At 37.9% G+C, this 22,152-nt stretch overlaps 3 protein-coding genes across 7 annotated transcripts in view; 1 reads left to right on the top strand and 2 right to left on the bottom strand.

Annotated features, from left to right (window-relative positions):
* Positions 1-1,329: 1,329 nt before the first annotated feature.
* roh (reduction of Rh1) lies at positions 1,330-3,549 on the bottom strand. The gene is made up of 2 exons (XM_022814223.2): positions 3,170-3,549; positions 1,330-1,645 (listed from the first exon to the last, which is right to left on the bottom strand). The coding sequence occupies exons 1-2, from the start codon at positions 3,391-3,393 to the stop codon at positions 1,561-1,563; spliced, it is 309 nt and encodes a 102-aa protein (XP_022669958.1). The 5' UTR covers positions 3,394-3,549; the 3' UTR covers positions 1,330-1,560.
* A 228-nt stretch (positions 3,550-3,777) lies between these two features.
* Idh3b (isocitrate dehydrogenase [NAD] subunit beta, mitochondrial) lies at positions 3,778-8,899 on the top strand. Of its 2 annotated transcripts, none has more exons than XM_022814220.2 (6): positions 3,778-3,937; positions 5,017-5,076; positions 6,208-6,491; positions 6,736-6,868; positions 7,107-7,628; positions 8,045-8,899. In XM_022814220.2, exons 1-6 carry the CDS (start codon positions 3,896-3,898, stop codon positions 8,138-8,140), a joined length of 1,137 nt encoding a protein of 378 aa, XP_022669955.1. In that variant the 5' UTR covers positions 3,778-3,895; the 3' UTR covers positions 8,141-8,899. The 2 variants fall into 2 exon arrangements, with proteins under 2 accessions (XP_022669955.1, XP_022669957.1); XM_022814222.2 differs by lacking the exon at positions 3,778-3,937 and adding an exon at positions 4,812-4,847.
* Positions 8,900-17,497: 8,598 nt separating this feature from the next.
* Positions 17,498-22,152, bottom strand: part of LOC111254699 (transforming growth factor beta regulator 1) — a 6,631-nt gene continuing 1,976 nt past the window's right edge. For 3 of the 4 annotated variants that reach the window (XM_086975399.1, XM_086975400.1, XM_022815815.2), the window contains exons 5-8: positions 21,526-21,749; positions 18,944-19,117; positions 18,399-18,596; positions 17,498-18,114 (exon numbers count right to left, since the gene is read on the bottom strand). In XM_086975399.1, coding sequence (XP_086831525.1) covers positions 17,710-18,114; positions 18,399-18,596; positions 18,944-19,117; positions 21,526-21,749 — 1,001 coding nt within the window. In that variant the 3' untranslated portion in view covers positions 17,498-17,709. The remainder of the gene's footprint in view (positions 18,115-18,398; positions 18,597-18,943; positions 19,118-21,525; positions 21,750-22,152) is intronic. The other variant, XM_022815819.2, reaches the window with a different exon arrangement.

Raw genomic sequence — 22,152 nt, 5'->3', positions numbered from 1 at the left:
TCTAAAAAAATTCAGCACACCAAGACCTATTAACAACCGTCCATTTACTTCTCACAATTTTAAAGCCGATCGATAATGTTAACGTATGATTTTGACTCGGCTTCAGCGGTTATGTATAAATACACTATTCATTCGCAAGACGGTCTTTCGGAGTTCTTACATTTAGACCATTTGTATTTGCTTCTTATTCTAGTATTTCTAAGTATCTCAACCACAATAAGCACGACATGCATATACTCACGATACATTTTTTCTCTACCCTAATTTGTAATTTTTCGGAGTGGACTCTGTGTAACAACGTATGGCGACCAAAATCTTTAAAGAAATCTCAAATTTTTGAAAATAATTTCAGAATATAGAAAGAACTCCGAAGTCTAAAACACGAACTACGATGATTTTTGCGAGTACACAAGCCTTCGGTCCCCAAAGACCTAAAGTAAAATTCAGGCGTATGGCACTACCCTATTTTGCTAGGATGAGCCGAACTTTACATCAAAAGGCAGCAGGTTTGTTAATTCATTTGTTCACTTACACTTCTATTTTTCCATCTGATAGTATCAAATAACCCTCCTATGGATTTCATTTTTAGAATTAATTTTAGAGGAGACATCGTTAGAACATGGGTACGTCACGCAGGCGCAGCTGGGTAGAAGATCAGGAGTACAATTTTTTTTCAACGCCAGTATTTGATTTGCGAGTTTAAGATGCTACATGAACCTAAATGAGGACATGCCCTTGACGTCCAGGGGTCCAACACCATAATTTTGCTATTTATAAATTCAGGCACAAAGAGAATTGGTGTCAAATATTTGTCGATATAGCTGTACAGCACAAACAAATACAGCTTATTAAATTGCCAACAAGGCTTTCCAGTAATAATAGTGCATCAGCTTTTTTCCTACCTCTTGTCGTACATATGAGACATAACAATGAATTTATTTATGGACTTAGCCAAGGGTACTTAAAGCATATTTTGTTTTCCAGACGAGGTAGCTGGTGCTTTTTTTATAAAGAATTAAATTTGAAAAATTATTTTTCTAATTTATAAGGGAATCTAAAGATTCCAGAAGGAGTTAAACCCCAAAATAAACTGTTTTCATATCACGTTTATAGACCATAAGTACGAGACTTACTTTTAGCAAATTAAAGATATTAACACACACAAATATATATGTATATATACATTACTGAATTATACATAATTCAGTAATATAATGAATTAATAACTCGTTCATCAATTACCTCTGTTCTTCTGTATAATTACAAACTGGGAGTCTGAAAATACAAAATCGTATATTTCTCAGTTCACGTCATGAAATACACACAGCACTGGTTAAACACGATTCCACTTCATTTATATATTTCGTTGGCTAGAATACAGATACATTTCTTCTCTTATATAGTTTTTGTTAACGCTAAAATGATAATTCGATAGATTTTTCATATTGTAGGCCGTGCCTTGCCAATCAGATTTATAAGTATTGATCCGTACCAAATCCAAATATTAGATTAAATTGCTATGATAGCTAGGTGTAATTGCTGATTTTTGCCGGCTCTTCATTAGTGATGATGTTCAGCATGTTCAGCAGCTTCCTTCTCCCTCCTTGCCATCCAGGCCTTGTAGTTTGCAGGCGAACAAGCTAACCTGAAGTTCAAAAAAGAAACGAAAAAAGGTCACGTACCTTTTATCTTCGTGAATAAATGAAAACGATGAAAGACAACACTTCGCAAAAAAATTCAGTCAATTTGTTTGTTTGGGCACTGTTTTGACCTGCTAATGTGTTTATTAATAGAGCGACACCCCGAATTAGAACCATTTTTTATTAAAAATTTTAGAATTAAAAATTTTGCCGCTTTAGGAAGAGGTATACGGTTTGCCAGAAAAACCTCGCTAAAACGTTGAAAAAAATTAATTCTATAATCTTGCGTAATTAGTTAAATGTGTTTCAAGAGCTGTGCTGGTTATTTGATTGTTTTAGTAGGTTCGAAAATGTTCTTGACTCTCTAAAATATGGCATTTATATTGACTTTCCGTTCACGTGCAATAACAGCATTAGAATTGAATAAATATGATCGCATACCAACGCAGTCGATAGTATCTCTTGTATGTTTTTTGTTTGTTTGGTTACAATTGAAACAGAACGGTCATTCCTTCTACCGTGTCACCTTCACCTCCAAAGACAATTCTTCACTAAACAATATATGTACTATGATGAGAGTGTAACAAACGAGCATCAGAATTAATTATTTTATGTCGAGGCGAAGAAAAAAGTTTTTTTTTATTTGCAAACTTTTAGTAAATTTTATGGCGTTAAGTTGATTTTATCGTGAAATAATCACACGTCTCTGTGATGGCTATGACCGCGGCAAAACTGGAATCATAAGCTAGCTTTGGAAATGTCACGTGTTCGAATTTTCACATCTGGGCAAAAGCCTTTCTACGGAGATATTTTTGACAAAGGAAGACTCTATAATGATAAAACTTTAATGAAGACCATGCTAACAAGGTTAGAGGGTCACACATTTGCCGAGTACGTAGCTGCAACCAACGGCTTTTGAAACCAAGAGATACGCGATCTTGTGATGTATTGCGGTCTTTAACGCATATATATATATATGAAGTATATTTGTCGGAGTTGCACAACTTTTGTTAAAGTCGTAGAGTAATGTTACTTTTCTAATATCGTGATTATGCATATCTGTCAATAACTTTATAATTATTAACACCATACTAATTATAAATTGTGAGGTTCGAAGAAGCAGACTTTTCTGTGCACTGTGAAAAAATCGGTTTAGAAACCAGTTAACCGATAGCAAGAAAATAATAGTAATGATAGTAAAAGACTTAATTGACAAATCAGTAAACGTAGTAGCGCAGCTCACATGCCCTGCAAAACCTGATGCTAGAACCAGAGTCTCATGGATATATTTCGACTAATTCACTTTTGCGCATCTTCATCGATATACGCGTAGAAAAACGGGTTGAAATCAAACCTAGCATTTATGAGTACCTCAATGCAATGGATTTACCTCACCTTCTATCTAGTACCAAACCATCAAGTCTACGGGGAATATTTGCCCCCAGCGAACTTAAAGCATCACTACATTATTCATTAGTTGGCTAGAACAAGCTGGCGAAGTTTGTATTTGCTCGTGTAGGCAGACGTACCTTTGAATCCTCCAGTAGACGTACACGCTGGCCAAGTACCCCAATATGAAATATCGGAAGAACCATATGTTGTCGTAATGGAATTTATACGGGAATTGGGAGATCTTAGCCGTCCACGTATAGGGGTACACCATCCGACGGCTGTTTCCGGAAGAAGTTGAGGCTTGGCGCCCCGCTTGAAGTACCAGTGCCCTGGTCACGATGGCGCGGGCCCCCTGGAACATTGTTTCCGGTGTATTCGCTGCGAACTTGCACTTTGTAAACGCAGCAAATAACTTTCCGATATACAAAAATCAACCAACTGACAGCGGCTTTGCGGAAGGTCACTTTCGAAGCACAGTGCTAGCAGACCACAACGGCACCATAAACCATACAAGCATAAGTGCGGTGTGTTGAAACCCACTTAAATGACGGAGAGCAAAAAAGTGCAAAACTAAAGTTGTCTGGGGTGATGTGTCAGCACAATATTTAAGGTATAAAAACTTCAAATCACAATTTACGGAGCACTTCAGGCTACTCAAGATGAGCTATTATTGAAAGATGGCGTTAACGTCTCATGGAATTAGCCTCTAAAAAGTTATGATCATAGTAAAACTCGGAAGCGGTGCTGCTATTTGAGGCAGCTTTGTTTATAGCTCTACACTCAGATTGCAGCCATCTTGAGGTGTCCGGGGACATAACCTTTAGGAGTTGACTGTGTATTTCGAACTTTTTCCTCAAACAAATATGACACTTTTCCACAAAATCGTGAGCCGGCTAGGTTATCTGGTGAGTAGTGTATTTGTGAGTTGTCTAGAAACCAGAAAAAAAGGTTAAAGAGTTACACCTGTTATTTTGAACGGCTACACTGAAGTGTCCGTAACACATAGTGTGAAACAAAACGTTCGAACTTATATTTGGCTCAAGGGGGATCTCTGGAGGAGGATTACAAATGTTTTTGATTTTTACTTTAAATTGTCAACCAAATCGCTGTATATAAGAAAACAAGCGCCGAATCGTATCTATTCTATTTACACGCCTATAGTTCAAATTTGTATAAATTGATATACAGATAATCAGTCATTTATTCCGTACTAAATATATAAAAATGTGATGAATTTTCTTTGTGCTCATCACGAAAAACAACGATTGATCCTGTACAAATGTTACAGCAAGACAAGACACGGCTTCGATTAGCTTTCCAACTTTCCAAACGTTTTCCTATTCGCCGTTCTACTTTGAATTCCAGAAAATCGTACCAGTGCGCGATTAATATATGTTCTTTTTTTAGCCTATAGTCTATTTAGTCGAGTATGCTGTATAAATGTCGCATAGCTACGTAACGCATAGGCAAACGCGTTAATAACATGACGAAGAACTAAGGAGCACAAGCATTACGATGGCCGCTAGTTCACAGAAGGCGATGGTCTGTATGATAGGCATTGAACAATTACATCCACTTAGGTCGGCGGTTTTCCAAAAAGTCTTTCTCATAATTATACATTTCAAAAATGATCCAAGTAAATAAAATTATTCCTAGATATATTTTTTCATATAATATCAGTACACGTCTACTGTGCAGCTCTGTCTCTAGTTGGATGTCCGCAGATGAGTGCTAATGCCGTTTCAGATGGGAAAATCCAACAATTTGTTTAGACGATAACGTACCTAAAAGAAGATGAACAACTCGAAGCTTAATGTAAGCATTTTTATAAGAAATGCTATTAAGTCTTTTATTCGATGAATAGACCATAGAAAGCGTACGTAACCAGTTTGTCTTCCGCGTAGTGCTATCCTTAATAATCTTACCGAGAGTGCAAACGCAGAACGATCGTAAGATATCCACTTGGTCTCCTATGGGTTTTCAGGCTCCATCTATTGCAGCACGTACCGTTGGAACATCGGCAACTAACAACTTGGTCGCTTTCGTAAGTGTCACATATATATCACTCTTAATCTCACCTTGTTTTTAGAATAAATATGACATAAAACAAAGTTCTTGAACCATCCGTTCGTACATCTTGCTGTTTTAATGTAATAAATATTATTGGTCATCACTTTATCTTTATTTTGCGTCGCTAAAAGAAAGCTAGTTAGCTTCGAGTTTGTAAAGAGACCGATCTCGTTTAACTAGGCCTGTATATTAGGTAGGCCTAACGAAACGCCAAGGATATGTATAATGAAATACAGATTCGCTATTTTTTTTTTAGTTTCACTATTATAGTAAGTCCTTTTTTTTTTGAAGATGTAATCCTTTAGCATAGCATAATTTATCAATATTTCGACTAGCGTCAGCTATATACCGAAGAAATAATCTAATTGGTTTTAATTACATTCGGCTACCTGCAATCCGAAAATAGACGCCTGTGGTAAGTGCAAACGAAAGCTCGTGCTTATTGAAAAGCGTGCACTTTAACTAGCTTTCATAAGTTTCAGCTTAGATTTTTTTTGGTGAGCTTGATTCTAGTTGTGTTTACAGTAACAATAGTGGCTTGAATACTTATAATGACTCTGCTAAAATAACATTAAACGCTTTATGTCACATTCTTAGTGAGCACTTTAATTAGATTCTATTCCATTATGCGACCTTTTGACAAACCTGCAAGAAAAGTACCATAATAATAAATAACCGTAAAACGAAATACCAATTTAGGGCTCTATCATAAGATGCTTGCACAAATTAAAAGTTGCAGTTGTTTCTTTAAATTAAGAGCAAACATGCTCGCGCTTTTACTAGCACCAACTAACTGAACACTGTTTTTTGTATGTGAAAGTTATGCTAGCGCGTTAGTGCGTGTTTATGGTCGAAGGTGTGCCGGAATACTGTAACGAGTTGGAGGTCTTGGTTTAAACAGCTTTTTTTAGTATATTTCTCGAATAGAGCTTGCTGGTTTCTTAGTAGGCCATTATAGCCTGAAGCACGTCACCAAATATATGCTAGGTTTGTCCTTTGTCTGCACTGCTTACTGACAGTGAACGAAACGATATAAAATAACTAACATGCATTTCACTGCACATGTCAACCTATGCAATTGTGCCATGGCTTCTCTCGCGGTTAGCACGAGCCAGTGTCTCGTCCACAGCAGAACATCAAGTGTACCCTAATTCCCGGTGATGGCGTAGGACCCGAGTTGGCCGAGTGTGTTAAGGCTGTCTTTTCAGCTATTTCGGTACCGATTGATTTTGAAGAAGTATTCCTTTCTGAGATTCATCATACGATCTCGGCGCCCCTGGAGACGGCTATTGATAGCGTCAAAAAGAATGGCATCTGCCTTAAAGGGACCCTCGAAACTCCCCTCAATTCTCTAACCGGCGAACTCCAAGCCTGGAACATGAAAATTAGGTTTGTAAAATACATTATTAAGAAACACAGCTCGAATGCATGCTCGAAATTCCTTGTAAAATGACAGTTTATGCACCAACCTGACCATTTGTTTTAAAACCGGAGACGTTAAGGGATGGGTACTATCCATAGCTTAATTCAAATGAGTCTTTGAAAACTAGCTAGATAGTTTCTTTTCCCGAACCTTCCGTAGACTCTTTATGATGTTATATTAATTATATTCATTGCGTATTTGTGACGGCAGAAAGGATTTGGACCTATTTGCGAACGTGGTGCACATCAAGTCGATGCAGGGAATAAAGGCAAAGCACAACAACCTAGACTTTTTCGTCATTCGCGAGCAGACTGAAGGAGAATACTCTGCTTTGGAACACGCGGTACTTCGTTACACTGAATCTCTTATTTTGCCCGTTGGCCTATTCGAAGATTATATCTCTTTTTTGTTGGTTTCATCTATAAAAATGTGTTATAAATGGCATGCTTATTGTAGAAGCAAGCCTTAGTTGCATAAATATTGTAGTCACAAGAGCTGCACCTCGATTGTTACGTGTGATGTGGCCAATAGCATTATGTTGGTTTTTTGCAATAAAATGTTATCGTCTGGTATTATTGTAGAGTGTGAAGGGTGTCATCGAGTGTCTGAAAATCGTTACCGAGGAGAAGTCCCGCCGAATCGCCAAATTCGCCTTTGATTATGCGACGAAACACGACCGCAAGAAGGTAACAGCCGTCCATAAAGCCAACATTATGAAGCTCGGTGACGGATTGTTTCTTCGTTGTTGCACCGAAATCTCCCAGCTTTACCCGAACATCAAGTTTGAACACATGATCGTGGATAACACGTGTATGCAGCTGGTATCAAATCCCCACCAATTTGACGTTATCGTAACTGGCAATTTATATGGGAATATTGTCGACAATCTCGCATCGGGTCTCGTTGGAGGTGCAGGGGTTGTGCCAGGCGCTTCATATTCAGAGGATTGCGTTGTCTACGAGCCCGGTAGTCGACACACGTTCGGAGGCGGTGCCGGCAAGAACGTCGCTAACCCAACAGCCATGCTGTTGTGTGCTGCTAAAATGCTGCATCACGTTAACCTCCATTATTATGCTATTCAGATTCGCGATGCTGTCGAAAAGGTATGATGCTGTATATCTGGGGAAAGTAGGATGTTCGTCTTATACTTAACGGTCAGTGAAGGTATAAACAAACCAACACGTCGTGCATACACGGGTGCTATAATGACTGCTTTTTTTGCACCAGCCGCTCGCCTTTTATAATCATATAACACATAACATAGAGTTTAATATCAGATATAGGGCCGTCTTGTCCCACGTAATAAGTTGTGTCATAATAAACTGTTTCATCCCATAGATATTCGAAACGTAATCACATATTGACTTCTATATTATTGCCAGTTTGTACGTTACCTGATACATTCACATATTGTTAGCTTACTATGCCGCTGGCACTATCAAAGCTAGTAGAGGTTTCATCTTACAGATGCAAAGTAAAGCACTGAATAAGACTCATCGCCATACTGAATCTATTGCAGGTAATCAAAGGTGGAAAGGTGCGAACTCGCGATCTGGGTGGCTACGCAAGTACTACGGATTTTTTGGGAGCTGTGATCTCCCAGCTGCCTCATTGAGCTGATCCAGCTGGCAACTACTGCTGTATGTTGTTTGATCTTTGTCACCGTTAGTTGCTCGTGTTTCTCGTAACAAAGAGTCAGCAGAAAGTCACGTATCTCTTAGTAATGGAATGGCTATTGACGCAGCTAATTACGGCATTCGTCAGTTAAGTCTGAATAATAATGATGGCCCTGCACCATCAGTCTGGCATCAATCGAGTTGGCAGAAACAATGGCAACTACAGAACTCTGGTAACCACAACAAAACATCTTAAATGAAATGTGGTGCGTAGCAAAAGTACGTCTTGAACGGTAAAGTGTATCAAGGCCGTGCAAGCTAAATGGTTATTAAAATGGTAGGAGAAGTTTTCACTATAGGGAGCAGCAAAATTAAACTGACATTAATAAAATAAGCAGAAGAACCCTTGTTTTTACTTGAAAGGCTAGAAATCGACCCTAACAGTGGTGATGCTGAGTTTAGGTTTGTATGTTAAATTGTAACTTACTACTTCGGAGAAAGGATATGTGTGCATGCGATGCACGGTCGATCTATAATAAATATTATTAGTTAATGTTAAAACTATCTTCGCTTTCCACCCGGAATAAACGATCTAGACTAACAAAGAAAGTAAAGGATGAAGGAGAATACCGTGAACGGGAGGAACGAAACAAAGGATTGCCTTCGTTAAGGAACGGAAATAGAGCGGAGAAGAAAAGAAAACAAACGAGCTAGTCAGCAAATACAATAAATTCTAACAAATAATGACACTATAACAATTGACATGTGTTTTCACTTGAGATCTACTTTTGTGCGCTAAACGGTTAATTGCAAAATGTGGGCGAAATATTGTAGCGAACGTGTCACGAACATGAATCGTAAGTGATTGGCAAGTACACAATAAGGTCGACACGGCGGTCACGAGATCACGTGAGTGGCTACAAAGAAATACGTCACGATAACACTGGATGGATATAGATTACGAGGACAGCTAAAGGTGATACTCAAGGGAACATGTAATAGATTGGAAATATTTCTAAAGCAAAGCAAATAATGCAAATGGACAGGACTTACGGAGAAAAAGCAAGAAGAACCTAATACATCAGGTGCTAATGAGCAGAGACTGTTTGTGTATTTCACGTTGACACTGATTAGCTAAAGACCGATGCTAAATTTGACCTGTTCAAAAGTTTTATTTGCCTTTATGGTTTTGACGCATGCTGTGTAAGCAAGATATGGCTCACTTGTCACACCGAGTTGTTCTTTCCCACGAATGATTATAATGTTTTACACTTACGTCGCATTTCACGACAAGCTAGTGGAGTAATTATCTATCTACACTATACCTTAAAATACTTGTGTCTACGACGCATTCACCTACTGATATACAGTCTCTTACCACTACATATAAGCGACAGAATACTCTCCTGAAAAAAATCGCCGTTATTTACTGAATCAAAAACTAGGTCACATCACATCCGACGCTTCACGGCCTCTGATTCCATATACTGAAAAATATTTGTTGTCATTTATATTAAAACGATAAGAGTACTAGACTATATTCAATATATTCAGAATAAGCAACAAATGCACACTTTAATGTAAGCTCTTTCTGCTATTGAGTGTCTGTGAACGTAACTGCTACGAACGCATCACTGCGCTGTTAGGGCAAACAAAAATGACAATCCTCACCAAAAAAACTCCAACTTCTCGTATGTCCAAGTGCTTCCACCATAGAAAATCCATGTTACAATGGCAACTTGCAGTTATACGGTATGTAAGCTGCGATTCGAGAAAACCAACATCATTAATAAAATGTTGAAAAATCTATTTTAAAGGTAGAACAAAAGCACTATGACATTCACATCTTTAATCGGAGGCATCATAGGGGCGTCCGATCACTAACATGGCAAATTCCTATCTCAAGATCAAAAGAGAGCCTCACTTAAACTAATATTATGATGTTGAATCTATTGTTACATGTTGATTAAAATATGAATTTTAATGTGCATCTGAGCCACTTTAGACGCCTCCCCGTTGCACATCTTCCTCCCATAGCCAACTTGGCCTCAGACAGGCGAAGTCTGCCTTTAGTCTGCCAATTTCCCAGTATTTGATAATGACATTTCAGTTAAAAAGAACAATTTTACATGTCTGAGCTTTTTTCCTAATTGGATATCCGCACCAGACCTCACCAGACCTGCCAGATTGGAATCGGTAACCACTATACGATTTCACATTTTTAACACCCTTGGCGAAATTAATCAATACCCTGTTGCCGCTTACGCCACTTACCTTCCGATTTCCACGTATTCTTCTCAAACCATTCTCTCGCATGCCCTATGCGGCTAATCATAGGGTCTTTAGCGTTAATGGATACAGTAAGCTTCATCCATTTCTAGCCATTGATCTCTGGGACGAGTATTCATGGCCACAGATCCAATGGAGCAATGTATTGCCTCATCGGGGTCTATGGGAATATCTTTCAATCAATTTTTGCTGGTTGCTACACGAACTTTTTTCCGCTGATCGCTGCAAAGATCCCTGAGAAATTCAAAGACTTGTAATAGTCCACTCAGCCGGATGCTATGCGCTCTGATCTTAATTGTGCAGCTGAAAGGTACTTTATCCAAAGAAGTTCCTGCTAAAAATAATACCTTATTTTAGAATGCTAATGGGAATACGAAAATTTAGCAGAAAAAATAATATCGCAGGAAGTTTCATGCAAATCTACCCACACAAGTTACTCGTATAAAAAATAAATTCGAAACGGATGGCACTATCCTTAGGACGTTTATCGATAAAGCTTCGGAAAACCAAGAACATCAATCAGCTCCGCCAGTCAAGAAAGAAAGCGACATGTTAACTACTAGGCTTATCACTCTGTACGTTCTAAACAATTATGTAATGCACACTGCTTTGCCCAGTTTTCACAGGAGTGCTTTGCATTGCACGCAAGTTTTGCCTGGGTGCCGCCACAGTGGGCTGGAATTACAGCATTGGGAACTGCTGATTTTGTCCATAGCAAGTACACGTTCCATATACCTACATATCGTCTTGGTTCACTCTTAGTGGAAATTGCATTACTGGGTACTTCTTATAAAATACTTAGCTTTGAACAAAAGCGTTCTACATTATGTACTATTGTTGATACTACTTAATTGCTAATACGTGTAATGTAAATACCATTGTTTCCTATGAACTTATCATTTTTTCACTTTTCTTTTAAGACGTACTATGCAAAAGGGGATACCTAGAGATGGTAAGAAATCATTATTAGCTTTTAGAAATAAATAACTGCCTGTAAAACGTTCTACAGCGATCGTATGGATATAGCGAGATTTTACGAGAGACAATTATAAAAACTTTGAAAAAGCTGCCAACTTTATATGACCTTTTTTGGAACAAGAACAGTCTGTGTTAGCAGGTCAATAGCCGGTTCATCTGTGCCATCTATACTGACTGTCTATTGATATACTATATGTTTCCAATGTCTTCATTGTGTAATAACATCGATTACCTTGAATCAGCAACTAAGGATCTTTGATAGAGGCAAGCGAAAAATAGCTGCGTTTGGACATTGAAGTCTACTCGTAGATGTGACTCACATCTATGAAAGATGGCGGGGGCGGCGGTGATAGAAACACGTGAAAAGAAGACGCAGACGGTAAGGACACCATGAGTCGATACCTTGCGCACCCTGCAGTAATCCTGCATGCAAAAGAGATCTCTTTTGCTTATACGAACCTTTGTAGTTAAATCATTAAGTTTAGCCTATCCGAAAATGTATTCTTTATATACAGAATGAAAACGTGTCTTAGTGTGGGTAACACAACATCAGCTAATTTCAACTAATCTATCATTCGGTAATAGGCCAAGCCAAAAAAGTCACTTATTATTGTTATGCTGATTATTTTAGCACTATAGAGTTTGATTGAGCTCCCCTTTGTTTTACGCATGAGACGCGAAACATAAGAGTAATAATAAAAGAGTATGACAGAGGTATCAAATCAGCATTTCGCACATTCAGATCAATCAGGTCGTTAGTCAGCTGCTATGTAGAAGCCCAGGTTAACTCAGGCCGCGTGAGTCATGCGAACCGCTAATCCTCGAGCGTTACTTTATTGAAGCCTTTCAGTAATAGACAGTTCAAATTATTAGATTACACTACTGCGATGCTCAAAAACAAAACGTTATGCCATTGCAGCCCGAAACTGGATGTTCTGCCAGTATGTTGCGACACGACCAAACTCATTTTGGCAGGGAACGCGTATATGCCTTTAGTCCCAAAAGGCCCCTTGAGGGGGCCTTATTTTGCACAGCGGACAAAAGCTCAAATTTAAGAGGTATTTGAATGATACAATGGATGATAGTTACACGGTGAAAATAATGTGAAAGGACTTATGGCGTGTATGAAAATTTTGAAGGTTCGGACAGGACTGTTTAAAGACGCGGGAGGGACTTAACCCACATGTTAGAGGAACATTTCCCGGTAAAATACCTACCGCCCATACGAAATCGGGGCTAGTGTAGATTATATAGTGAGTAAGAAGTAGAATAACTTGCGTGACTATGCAATGGGCTAATTCTAAGATCTGGAAAAATTCGAAGCCAAAGTGAGCCTTGACTAGAAATCGAACCGGGATTTTATGACAGGATCTGATGTCCAACGCAAGCAGTCACGGATCCTCTATATAGATCGATGGCTTTAACATAAAACAACAAAAGAGTTAAACAATTTCACGACTCATTAGCTACTGGATGTCTGCAAAGAATTCCAAGTCGTTTGCGTGTTTAATGTTCAGTTTAAACGAAACGTTTTCATTTCTTTAAGTACATACAAGATTCGGTTCCGATCCCTATACTCTAATCATTTCATCACACAGTCACCAGCAAATAAAAAACTATAACAATGATATGCCACCGACTTCATCAATATAGCTCAATTGAATAAATAACTATTTTATTAACTGAATCATTTATATCGTTATTTTTTTTGAAACAGTTGAAACAGACAACGTTGGGTAGCGCCAATAGAGATAACTGCACCGGCAATATTTTGTGTTTACATATATAGATATTCGCAATCTTGTATTCTGTACTTGTCAAAAAAGTTACTGCTCCCGGTTGCGCGTAGTAGGAACGGGCATATGGGCCCGCAGGCGCTTCTTATCGCCTTTGCTAGCTGTCGGTACACGTTACTAAACGTACCTCTGTGGTTGTGATTGCCAAGTCACACTACGTTTTATCCAAGAACTCTTGGTTTTAACAAGCAAGAGCAAAATATATTATTTATAATTAGAACGATTATTCTTCTTGCTTCCAATCACTGTCCATTCCAAGTAAAAATCCTGCACAAATATGTTGCGTCCAGCATTTCTAGGTCACTTCAACCCCGGAAATCGTAATAGTAATACCAACAAAAAAGTATCCTAATATCGATTTCCTTTCGAATACGATGCCGCGCAAATTGTGTCGGCATTAGCTACTAAAGATAAAAGTGGAGATTTTTTGAAAATCCCAAAGTAAACACATACGATGATTAAACACAAGTATTCTTGTACAGAAGTAATAATTTTCTCTGTTAACGGAAGAACAATACACCTTGTTAGATAAATCCCGGTTGTTTTTTCGAAAAAAGTTTTTACTATCAGCCTTCCTGTGAAAGCCCGTGTTCAGTAAAGGAATAGTGTGAGGAACATTTTCAAAGTTCCTCAAATGAACATGAGCAACTTCTTTTAGCCTTCGATTCATTCTAACAATTATCAGTTATTTAGCTATCATTTTAAACAACTTCTTTTTGAAGTTAACCTTTCCTTGAAGAAAATTTTTACAAAACTTAATATTCATGATATATCATGTTAATAACTGATAATTAAGTGTATAAGCTAAAACACGAAATAGAACTGGTTAAGAAAATGTACTTATTCCCTGAACAGAGAAATAAATAGATTAACCGATTGACTGATTGCATTGTTGACAAAATCATATTAACAAAATGAGAACTGCTGATATGTCGGTGTTGCAGTACAAGGCCAGTTGGACGAAAGCTTTCCAGTACTAAAATGTGGGCTCTTTTTCGTCATCTTGGCGCAGTTTAGCAATGGTTAAAGGCGGCTCTCAGCGGCATAACATGACATGCTTCAGTACCTTAGTCGTATTGAAAATAACGCTTTTCACACTATTGAAGAAACGATAAGTATTGGTCGTAATGGCGATTCAGATGATATGAACTACGGTTGCACGACGCTTAGTAGAGACTGGGACTTTTAGATGATCAGAAGTGTGCAGCGGCCTGCAAAGTTGATAAATTGACATGAAGCGTACTCACCGAATGATCTGATTATACTAGCGACATCAAAATGCTTTTGCGTACGGTACGGCTTCCAAATCGCAGACCAACATTACGATGTTATTCTTAATCGTTGTACACATCCTTGCATTGTAAAGCCCAACTTACACAGCAGCCAAATGCCTAGAGGGGACTTGTTAAATGATTTGTGTCCTAGTAGTTCTAGTCATGGTAGCACTGTCACGAGCGCTGGTACCACTGTAACTGCCATAGCAGATGTGGACTACAAACACTCTTGTCCTATCGGCGAATATATAAGGGTGTAATGCCTATAGCCCTTACATACAGCATGCATCTATGCGATCCGAAGCAAAGGCAGTTTGTGGTCAGAAGCATATAGGACAACTATTCTTTGTCGATCATCCAACATCGCCCCGGTTGGTAAAGCGGCTGGCGCAACAAAACGCCGTGTAACATTTGATCACAGGATATGTTGCAAGTACTCATTTTGAACGCGAACTGCGCCTCATGTTGTTTCGTAAATGCTTACAATGGGAACGCTGGCTCGGCCTACCCCGAATTTCGTTAGCGGCAGAATAATAACATAGTACTTGCGCGCCTGTGCTGTCAAGTAAGCCTACCATTTTCTCGTTTCTTGAAAGTATGTCCTCAAACATCACATCGTCTAGGCTTGAAAATATGTCCCCAAACATCATGTAGTCTGGGGCAGCACAAACGAAGTCCTGCCAACTGTAACGTGTTGTCATTGGCGTGTTATAACTAAAAAAAGGCGAACGGAACAGTACGAATCATGTCTTATTGGCATAAACAACAAGACTAAATGTTCTGATTAAAGATTTTTTTTTGTTTTGTTTAATTTGCTTTGGCTTAACCAAAAAAAAACGTGAATAATTTGACTACCGCGAACATATCTGAAAAGGTATACATATGATTGCACGTTGTTCCGTAAGTAGGTTCTATAGAATAACGCAAACCTAATCAAGTCGAATACATTTTTATTGCGTCACGGAAGGCACATTATAGGTTTATATGTTTATATGTTTGTTGAAAAAAAACTTTTCAAAGAACATATACTAGGTAGTTAAGAAAACTTCTTTCGTTTACTGGTGACTAAATTTCATATATCGCTTGAAAATTCTTTTTTGCGTTGGGTTTTCTTTGCAACTTAAGTTTATGCACATATTGGTGTTAATAAAAAAAAGTTAGTTTTATTATAGATGTCTAACTATACGTTGGATAATAATTAATACAATCGGTAGGCAATTTCGTAATAACGATCGTTAAAAATTTTGTTTCATTAATTTGCAACCTTCTTAGCTAGATTATTCTAATTTAGTTAGTTTTATTAATAAAGTACGGTTGGTATCGATTTTGAGTATTAAAAAGCAAATAGCTTGCAACTTGGACATTGTACGTCATGGGGGCAACAATACCTTTTTTAGAGGTGAGCTGTAACCAAACGAATGAATTACAGACTAACAACGACCTCAATTTTTGTCTGATTATTACTTTTCCTTACCACCCAATACGGTTTTTCTGGACATTTATGATAGTTATCAACCACATACGATTAAAACTAATATTTTTATTTGTATTTTATCATTTTACGAAGACTCGAATCAATTTTTTTCACAGATTCATTACATTTTATAACCTCTTATAGTTAATTGCCGTCAGACATTGTCAATAAAAAGAAGTTTACAAAAGTAGGACAGGTAGTTGCGCTCTATAATCTCTCTGTAGAGACTGGAGAAGTGCTATCAATGAAAAGTGGTAAGATGAGCGTAATAACCGGCTGTAGCTGCAAACAAGTGGAACTACGACAAACCAAATCGCCTCAAATTAGACAGTAAGGGTTCTTCTCCTGTCCTTGAAGTAACTATAAATGCGAAGCATTTCCGTTATATAAATTAGTTTTGGTTTAAAGAGGAATTGCTTCTTCAAGCCAACAGAACATATTACATAGCCTGTGTGAGCAAAGAAAGTTATTATTATAGATTAGACTTTACGTTGTCGTGTTTCAAAGGAAGGATTAATTTAGAGGGCACCGCTTTAGGTAAATAAGACGATAAATTAGAATAAGCAGAAAAAACGTCATGGGATTTTATATTAATGCACTTGTCACATTGCTGAATTCTCGTACGGTAGTCCGATTTATCTTCCGAAAGCATTACGCACCATCGTGAACAGCGCACGAAATGCCTAGTTGATCGTGTACAAAAAAGTGCATATTCTCCACTAACTAAAAGGTAGATAACCGGTCTGAAGACGTATCACAGATCGTCGCCATTTTTTTGGGTTTACGTAAAACATACATTTAAATATATTTGGAAAAGTGTTACAGGGCCCCGTTCTTTTCCCATAAACATAGAATAATGACGGAAATACGATGCCAGCTGAAGTTCTTCAAATTGTGAATTAAATCGATAATAGAATATAACTTTTTATTCGTCAATCCAAATTTTGCTCACTATCATATTTTACCTAAAAATATGTTCTTTTTCAATAAATGCTCTAGATGACAACAGTTAAATAAAAGGGTGAGTTAGGTCTCACATCGTTTGCACTGTGTTTAGTTTTCCTCACATTTTTGATGCCAGGTTTATTAATTAGATTATTCTTGTCGAACTACTAAGTTCACTCTGAGGCGATTAGTTATGCGCGGGACATCAACAGTCGAAATAGTGAACTGTAGTGATGCCTAACTGCATAACTACTAATTCAACAAACAAAAAAAAAAGAATTCGAAACACTGTTATTGATCTCGTTCTTTCAAGTACAATTTGCTGTACACCGGAAATCGCCCTTACTTTTTTCCTTCATCAAGAGGCACTAATAAATACTAGATAAATCGCGCAGTTACAATATGATGGTTCCGTCCCCGTGATGGTGCAGTAGTTAGGTGCTTGCATGCTAAACTTAGGAACACGTAGTGATCTGGGTATGAGGCCGGGTATTGCACGTCGTTTCGTGCAAAAAAGCCGCCCAAGGCAATGCTTAACTGCAGCACAGGATGTACACAAGTGTTTTCACAACACAAATATGTATGAATAAGCACAAATGATTTTTCTTACACGAATATTCCCCACTTTATTTGTATTACATAAGATACTACAACCCGCTTTCTTTTCCGATAACTTTGAATATTAAAAAAAAAATGAGAATCTCCTATCCACCAGATACGCGTTAGAATCTACCGTCCGTACTTTGCATGATATATCGTACACACTTTGTTCTCTATGCGCGGACGTATCCTTCCGTTAAAGTATTTGCCGATCAATGTTGTGCAGCGGCAGAATTAGACAGACTAGTTGAATTGAGGTTACCATTGTTAACACTGTTATTGCTTATAGAGCTACTATTACAGCCGCTAATGGCATTCGTACTATTATTTAAGGCCGCACTGTTGTTACCATCGGTGGTTGTAGCTGGGGCGTTGTGGCTGCTTATGGTACTACCATTACTAGTGCTGCTGCTGTTAGAGGCGGCATTCGAGGAGAAGACGCATCTTGCACGGAATGCATTAAATGAGAGATACATATCATTTTGGTCAGCATTTTGTTGTTGGGATGCTTGCGAGGAGCTACGGCCAGAATGACTAGACGACGTAGCCTGTTGCGTTCGCGATGTCTCGTAGCGAACGGGCTTATACCGCACACATTTGCGGGTGCCCAGACAACCCTTGAATAGGTAAAGAGAATTATAAGCATCCTGCTGCATATAACCGCATTGCAAGTTTTACTCAAGTGAAATCCCTTGCGAAGTGAAGAATGTCTGACGAATAGTCTCATTTGTGCCCTGGATAACCGCTTAATGACTCTAAGTATTTATTCGAATAAAATATAGTTTGGCATTTCGTGGACGTGCTTCAATTCCGTTAAGTCCGATATATTAAGGATTGACCGGAAGCTGCACTATCTGTTATATAATCTACGCGCACAAAAAAGTACCAAAACTATAAACACCTGAATAAGATGATGAATTGTAGGAGTAGAGAGACCGAAGAACTGTGCGCCCTTACCAGGTGGAAGAGCTGGTAAGGGTCGTGCTGTCTGCGATTTGGCTATCGCCGTATTCAGAGTTGCAAAAAGAGTTGACACCGCCTCATCGGGAGTACGCCCGCTGTATACCACAGCTGGATTATCGTCACCACTCACCTCAAACTAGAAATGGCACATTATTGGCCAAACATTATTAGAGTGATGTTCACAACTCCTCGATTATTTTTCTTGCTTGTATAATAGACTTTTGCAAATTGATTATCACATTTTTGCTTTTGATCCGAAGTTACCTAAATTGACGTATGATGTAAATATCTAAATAACAGAAAACCCAAAATTGTCTTTACTTTTCTGAGTAAAAGTTATTAAAAGTTCACTTGCATAAATCCTAAATTCCAACAGAGATTTACATCAGTATTATTAAAATTTGAGCCTTAAAGCAGTAAGTAGCGAAAGGAGCTTATCGTTATGTCATAAAGCTCCAATCCTACCTAATCCTAATTAGTTACCTTGGGTTCGGGTCCGTTATCATTAACTGTACAAGTGTACAATGTGCTGTGTAGAGGATCGGAGACGGCTGCAAATTCTCGAGAAGAACAAAAGCCAACGGGGAATAAAAGATCCTCGGTGTGATAACCTGGTCGTTTGTTATCGATTTCTCCTAAACAATGAACCTCAATGCCCTTTGAAAGCGCACAAAAAAACAGAACAACATACTAGTATTATGAATATCTATAAAGTGTACAGTATTGAGAATTTTCGCCGCCATAATTATAACACATGGCATGAACAGCGTACAATACATTATGCATAATATGCTTTGCGCATATTTTATCTTAAAACTTAAATTTTCACTATTCATGATATTTTCTTATTATTCACAGCAACAGAAAGACGATTTGATTCACTCATTTTTGAGACACTTGATATATTTGTGTCACCTTTTGTATGTGTTTGTCAATATAAAAGGTATTCTTAGTTTTAAGTGGATCCGATATTAAGCTTTCCCCTAAAAAGGATGAAAAAGATATCAATGAAATTCGGAAGCAGACGGGAAGCAATGAGGTAGAAATCGTTGACCTTCTTGATTTAAATGAAATTGATACATCGAAATTAAAAAATCATTGCGGCGACAGAGGTTCGCACATAACAAATGTTATCGAAGACCAGGGATGTCTTATTTAATAAGAAGGAAACTTAGAAGAATTTGAAATAGATACCGGAAAATACTTGACTGTATTAGTTCAGTTGAGGTGGACCTATAGAATAGAGTGTCGGTAGCTTGTGCTCCAAGTACCAGGAGTATATGCAGTTAGTCCTCACATTGAAACCTACACTTTTTAAAAAATCGACCGCAATCCATGCGACTAGATAGATCTCGTCCCAAAATATTATCAAAGATACTATCTCGATTCAAGTTCCTATCGTGCATTTTGTTAAAGGAGGATTTTTTTCAGGGAGGAACTTTGTGTACTCCGAACCTGTATAACTGCATAGATTTCTTCAGCCAAAAAAGTTTTATTTTGATTACCATTTTAATATTTATACATATTGTCTTTATGGTCTGAAATAGGACTAAGTGACGCGATTTACATTTTACTTTAATACGTATTTGGATGCATACATAAAATTTTGTCTAAGCTTAACGACCTTTTACGTAAAATATGTTCCTAACTAAAATTTATTGAAAATTTAGCCCAATAAATATGACTTGGCATAATATAATTAAAATACTGAGCATAAGAAGTGGCATATAACTGGCAGTCATGAATATGCTAGGTCATTCAGTAAAACCACTGATACTAGTGAATGATCCTCTACATTTTGCCAAGCAACTGCTTTGTCCAGGCAGGAGTGTAACATAAAGCGTAATGGAACTTAGAAGCTGTGTATCGTGTTGTAACACGACGACTCATATGTCCGCCGAGCTTCCGAGCAGTGTTCGTTATTACCTTTGCCATTGCCTTGGTAGAACAATACATCCACCCTCAGTACTCTATATATTTTTTTCTGAGCTGGCGGCATGCTGCTGCCTTTGGTAGTCTTAACTGCTGTCTCAGCTCCTCAGCTAGTACCATCGTTCGGTACAATATGTCAACCACTCTGCTGATGGATGGGAGATGGCACCTTAGGACTATAGAGCCACTGATGAAATTCCGTTACACTTGACTTGTGCCTTCACATTTAAATCTCTATCTTTTATAATATATTAATATCAATGTTACAGTTGTTACAGTACAATAGACAATGTACACAGTTATGGATGTGCCCATACACATGCATGTGCTTATGTGTATATAGAAAAGGACTGTCGTTGAATGCAACCGAAACTGAAATAAAAACGTCGATTAATGTATTCGTCAAAGACTCTTATTATATGGCCGAAATGATTTTAACATAATTCGCTAATTTACAAAAAAATTCCAATCGAAGGCACTTATATCATTAACCTATATAGCCCCACAACGTGACACTATATGGGAAAGAGGAAGAATTATATGAAATAATAATAATATTGTGTGCAACAAAACTCTAGGAAAATGCTTCCTAGGAGCCTATAACTATAGAATCCAATGTTGTATAATCGTTTACTAGGTAGGTTAAAGGTTTCATTTACAATCGGTACAGAAGTTGAATGATATGAGTTGCATTTGATTTGCAAATAGATAAAAAATAGTTAGGAGATAAGCTAAAGTCTTTTTGCAAGGCCAACTTGAACGGACCCAAGCCTGTGAAAAGTAGCCTTGAGACAGGTGAAACTCTGGCAGGAAAATTAGGTAATTATTTTGGCTTTTTATCGTTCAACACAAGTCCGGTAGAATGCGAGAAAAAAATGGCTATCCTGTGTAGCCCTACCCTTTGAAATCTGGCCAAAGAAAAACATCCGATAACTTGGGGTTTAATAACATTAGATTGGAAATCAATATTCTTATGCCAGAAAAAAAAACGGAGAGGCCATGCAGTCCTTATTCTTCCTGATATTTACATATATGTAAATATATATAAATCCCTAAAAAAGATATATATATATATCTTTTTTAGGGATTTAACGAGACGTTTTTTTGCTATAATGCTATGTTGGTCTGATTACCGGGAGTTCAATTGGGAAAATGGGCCTTCCCATCGAATCTAACGGAATTGGCTGAACGAATCGTTTATCCGAACTACTTTTCTTCCGGCCCCGCGATGGGGCAGCATTGTCCTTGGATTCTCTATTTTTACCGCCTTCAGAAATGTGAATATCTTTTGGTCTCTCCGGCGGGACTAAGAGCACCCGGCTGGCTCCTGATGGTAGGACAATACTGTGTTGGCCACCTGTTACACAAAAAAAAACCAAGGTTTTTTTTTAAGATAACTATTGAATTGCGCTCTCTTTGGCAGCTTTCCCTTAAGCTAGGGATACTTTAGCCATAGCTATACTCTTATGTCGAAAATCTAACAACCTTCGTATGTAAATGTTCGCTGGTTAGGGCATTCTGAGTTCGACACCCATGTACTTGTTATATATTATATACTTAAACATAGTAAAGTACCGCTTAAAGCGTGGATCTGAAGCGGTGAAAATACAACATAGAAAAATGCATTACGTATGTATTGCAAATTTTGCATACTATAAATAATAAAAGTATTCGAAATGCTATGCTTTTAACAGGCCAGTCAAATGCTTAAAGTTTCCCTGTGGACTAGTAAAATAGCTAGCAATTTATCACCGTGAAAA

This window comes from Varroa destructor, unplaced genomic scaffold (genome assembly GCF_002443255.2).
Source record: "Varroa destructor unplaced genomic scaffold, Vdes_3.0 BEIS01000007.1, whole genome shotgun sequence".
Taxonomy (NCBI): Eukaryota; Metazoa; Arthropoda; class Arachnida; order Mesostigmata; family Varroidae; genus Varroa; species Varroa destructor.
The sequence above is the reverse complement of the archived record's forward strand: the minus strand, read 5'-3'. Positions and strand labels throughout refer to the sequence as shown.

Bases quoted from the DNA above. Each gene is read 5' to 3' on its own strand.
- roh (XM_022814223.2), bottom strand. From the start codon at position 3,393: ATGTTCCAGGGGGCCCGCGCCATCGTGACCAGGGCACTGGTACTTCAA. The intron at 1,646-3,169 runs GTACGTCTGCCT...TTTGAACTTCAG, and splicing joins GTCTACTGGAGGATTCAAAG to GTTAGCTTGTTCGCCTGCAA.
- Idh3b (XM_022814220.2), top strand. From the start codon at position 3,896: ATGACACTTTTCCACAAAATCGTGAGCCGGCTAGGTTATCTG. The intron at 6,869-7,106 runs GTACTTCGTTAC...GTATTATTGTAG, and splicing joins ACTCTGCTTTGGAACACGCG to AGTGTGAAGGGTGTCATCGA. The intron at 7,629-8,044 runs GTATGATGCTGT...AATCTATTGCAG, and splicing joins TTCGCGATGCTGTCGAAAAG to GTAATCAAAGGTGGAAAGGT.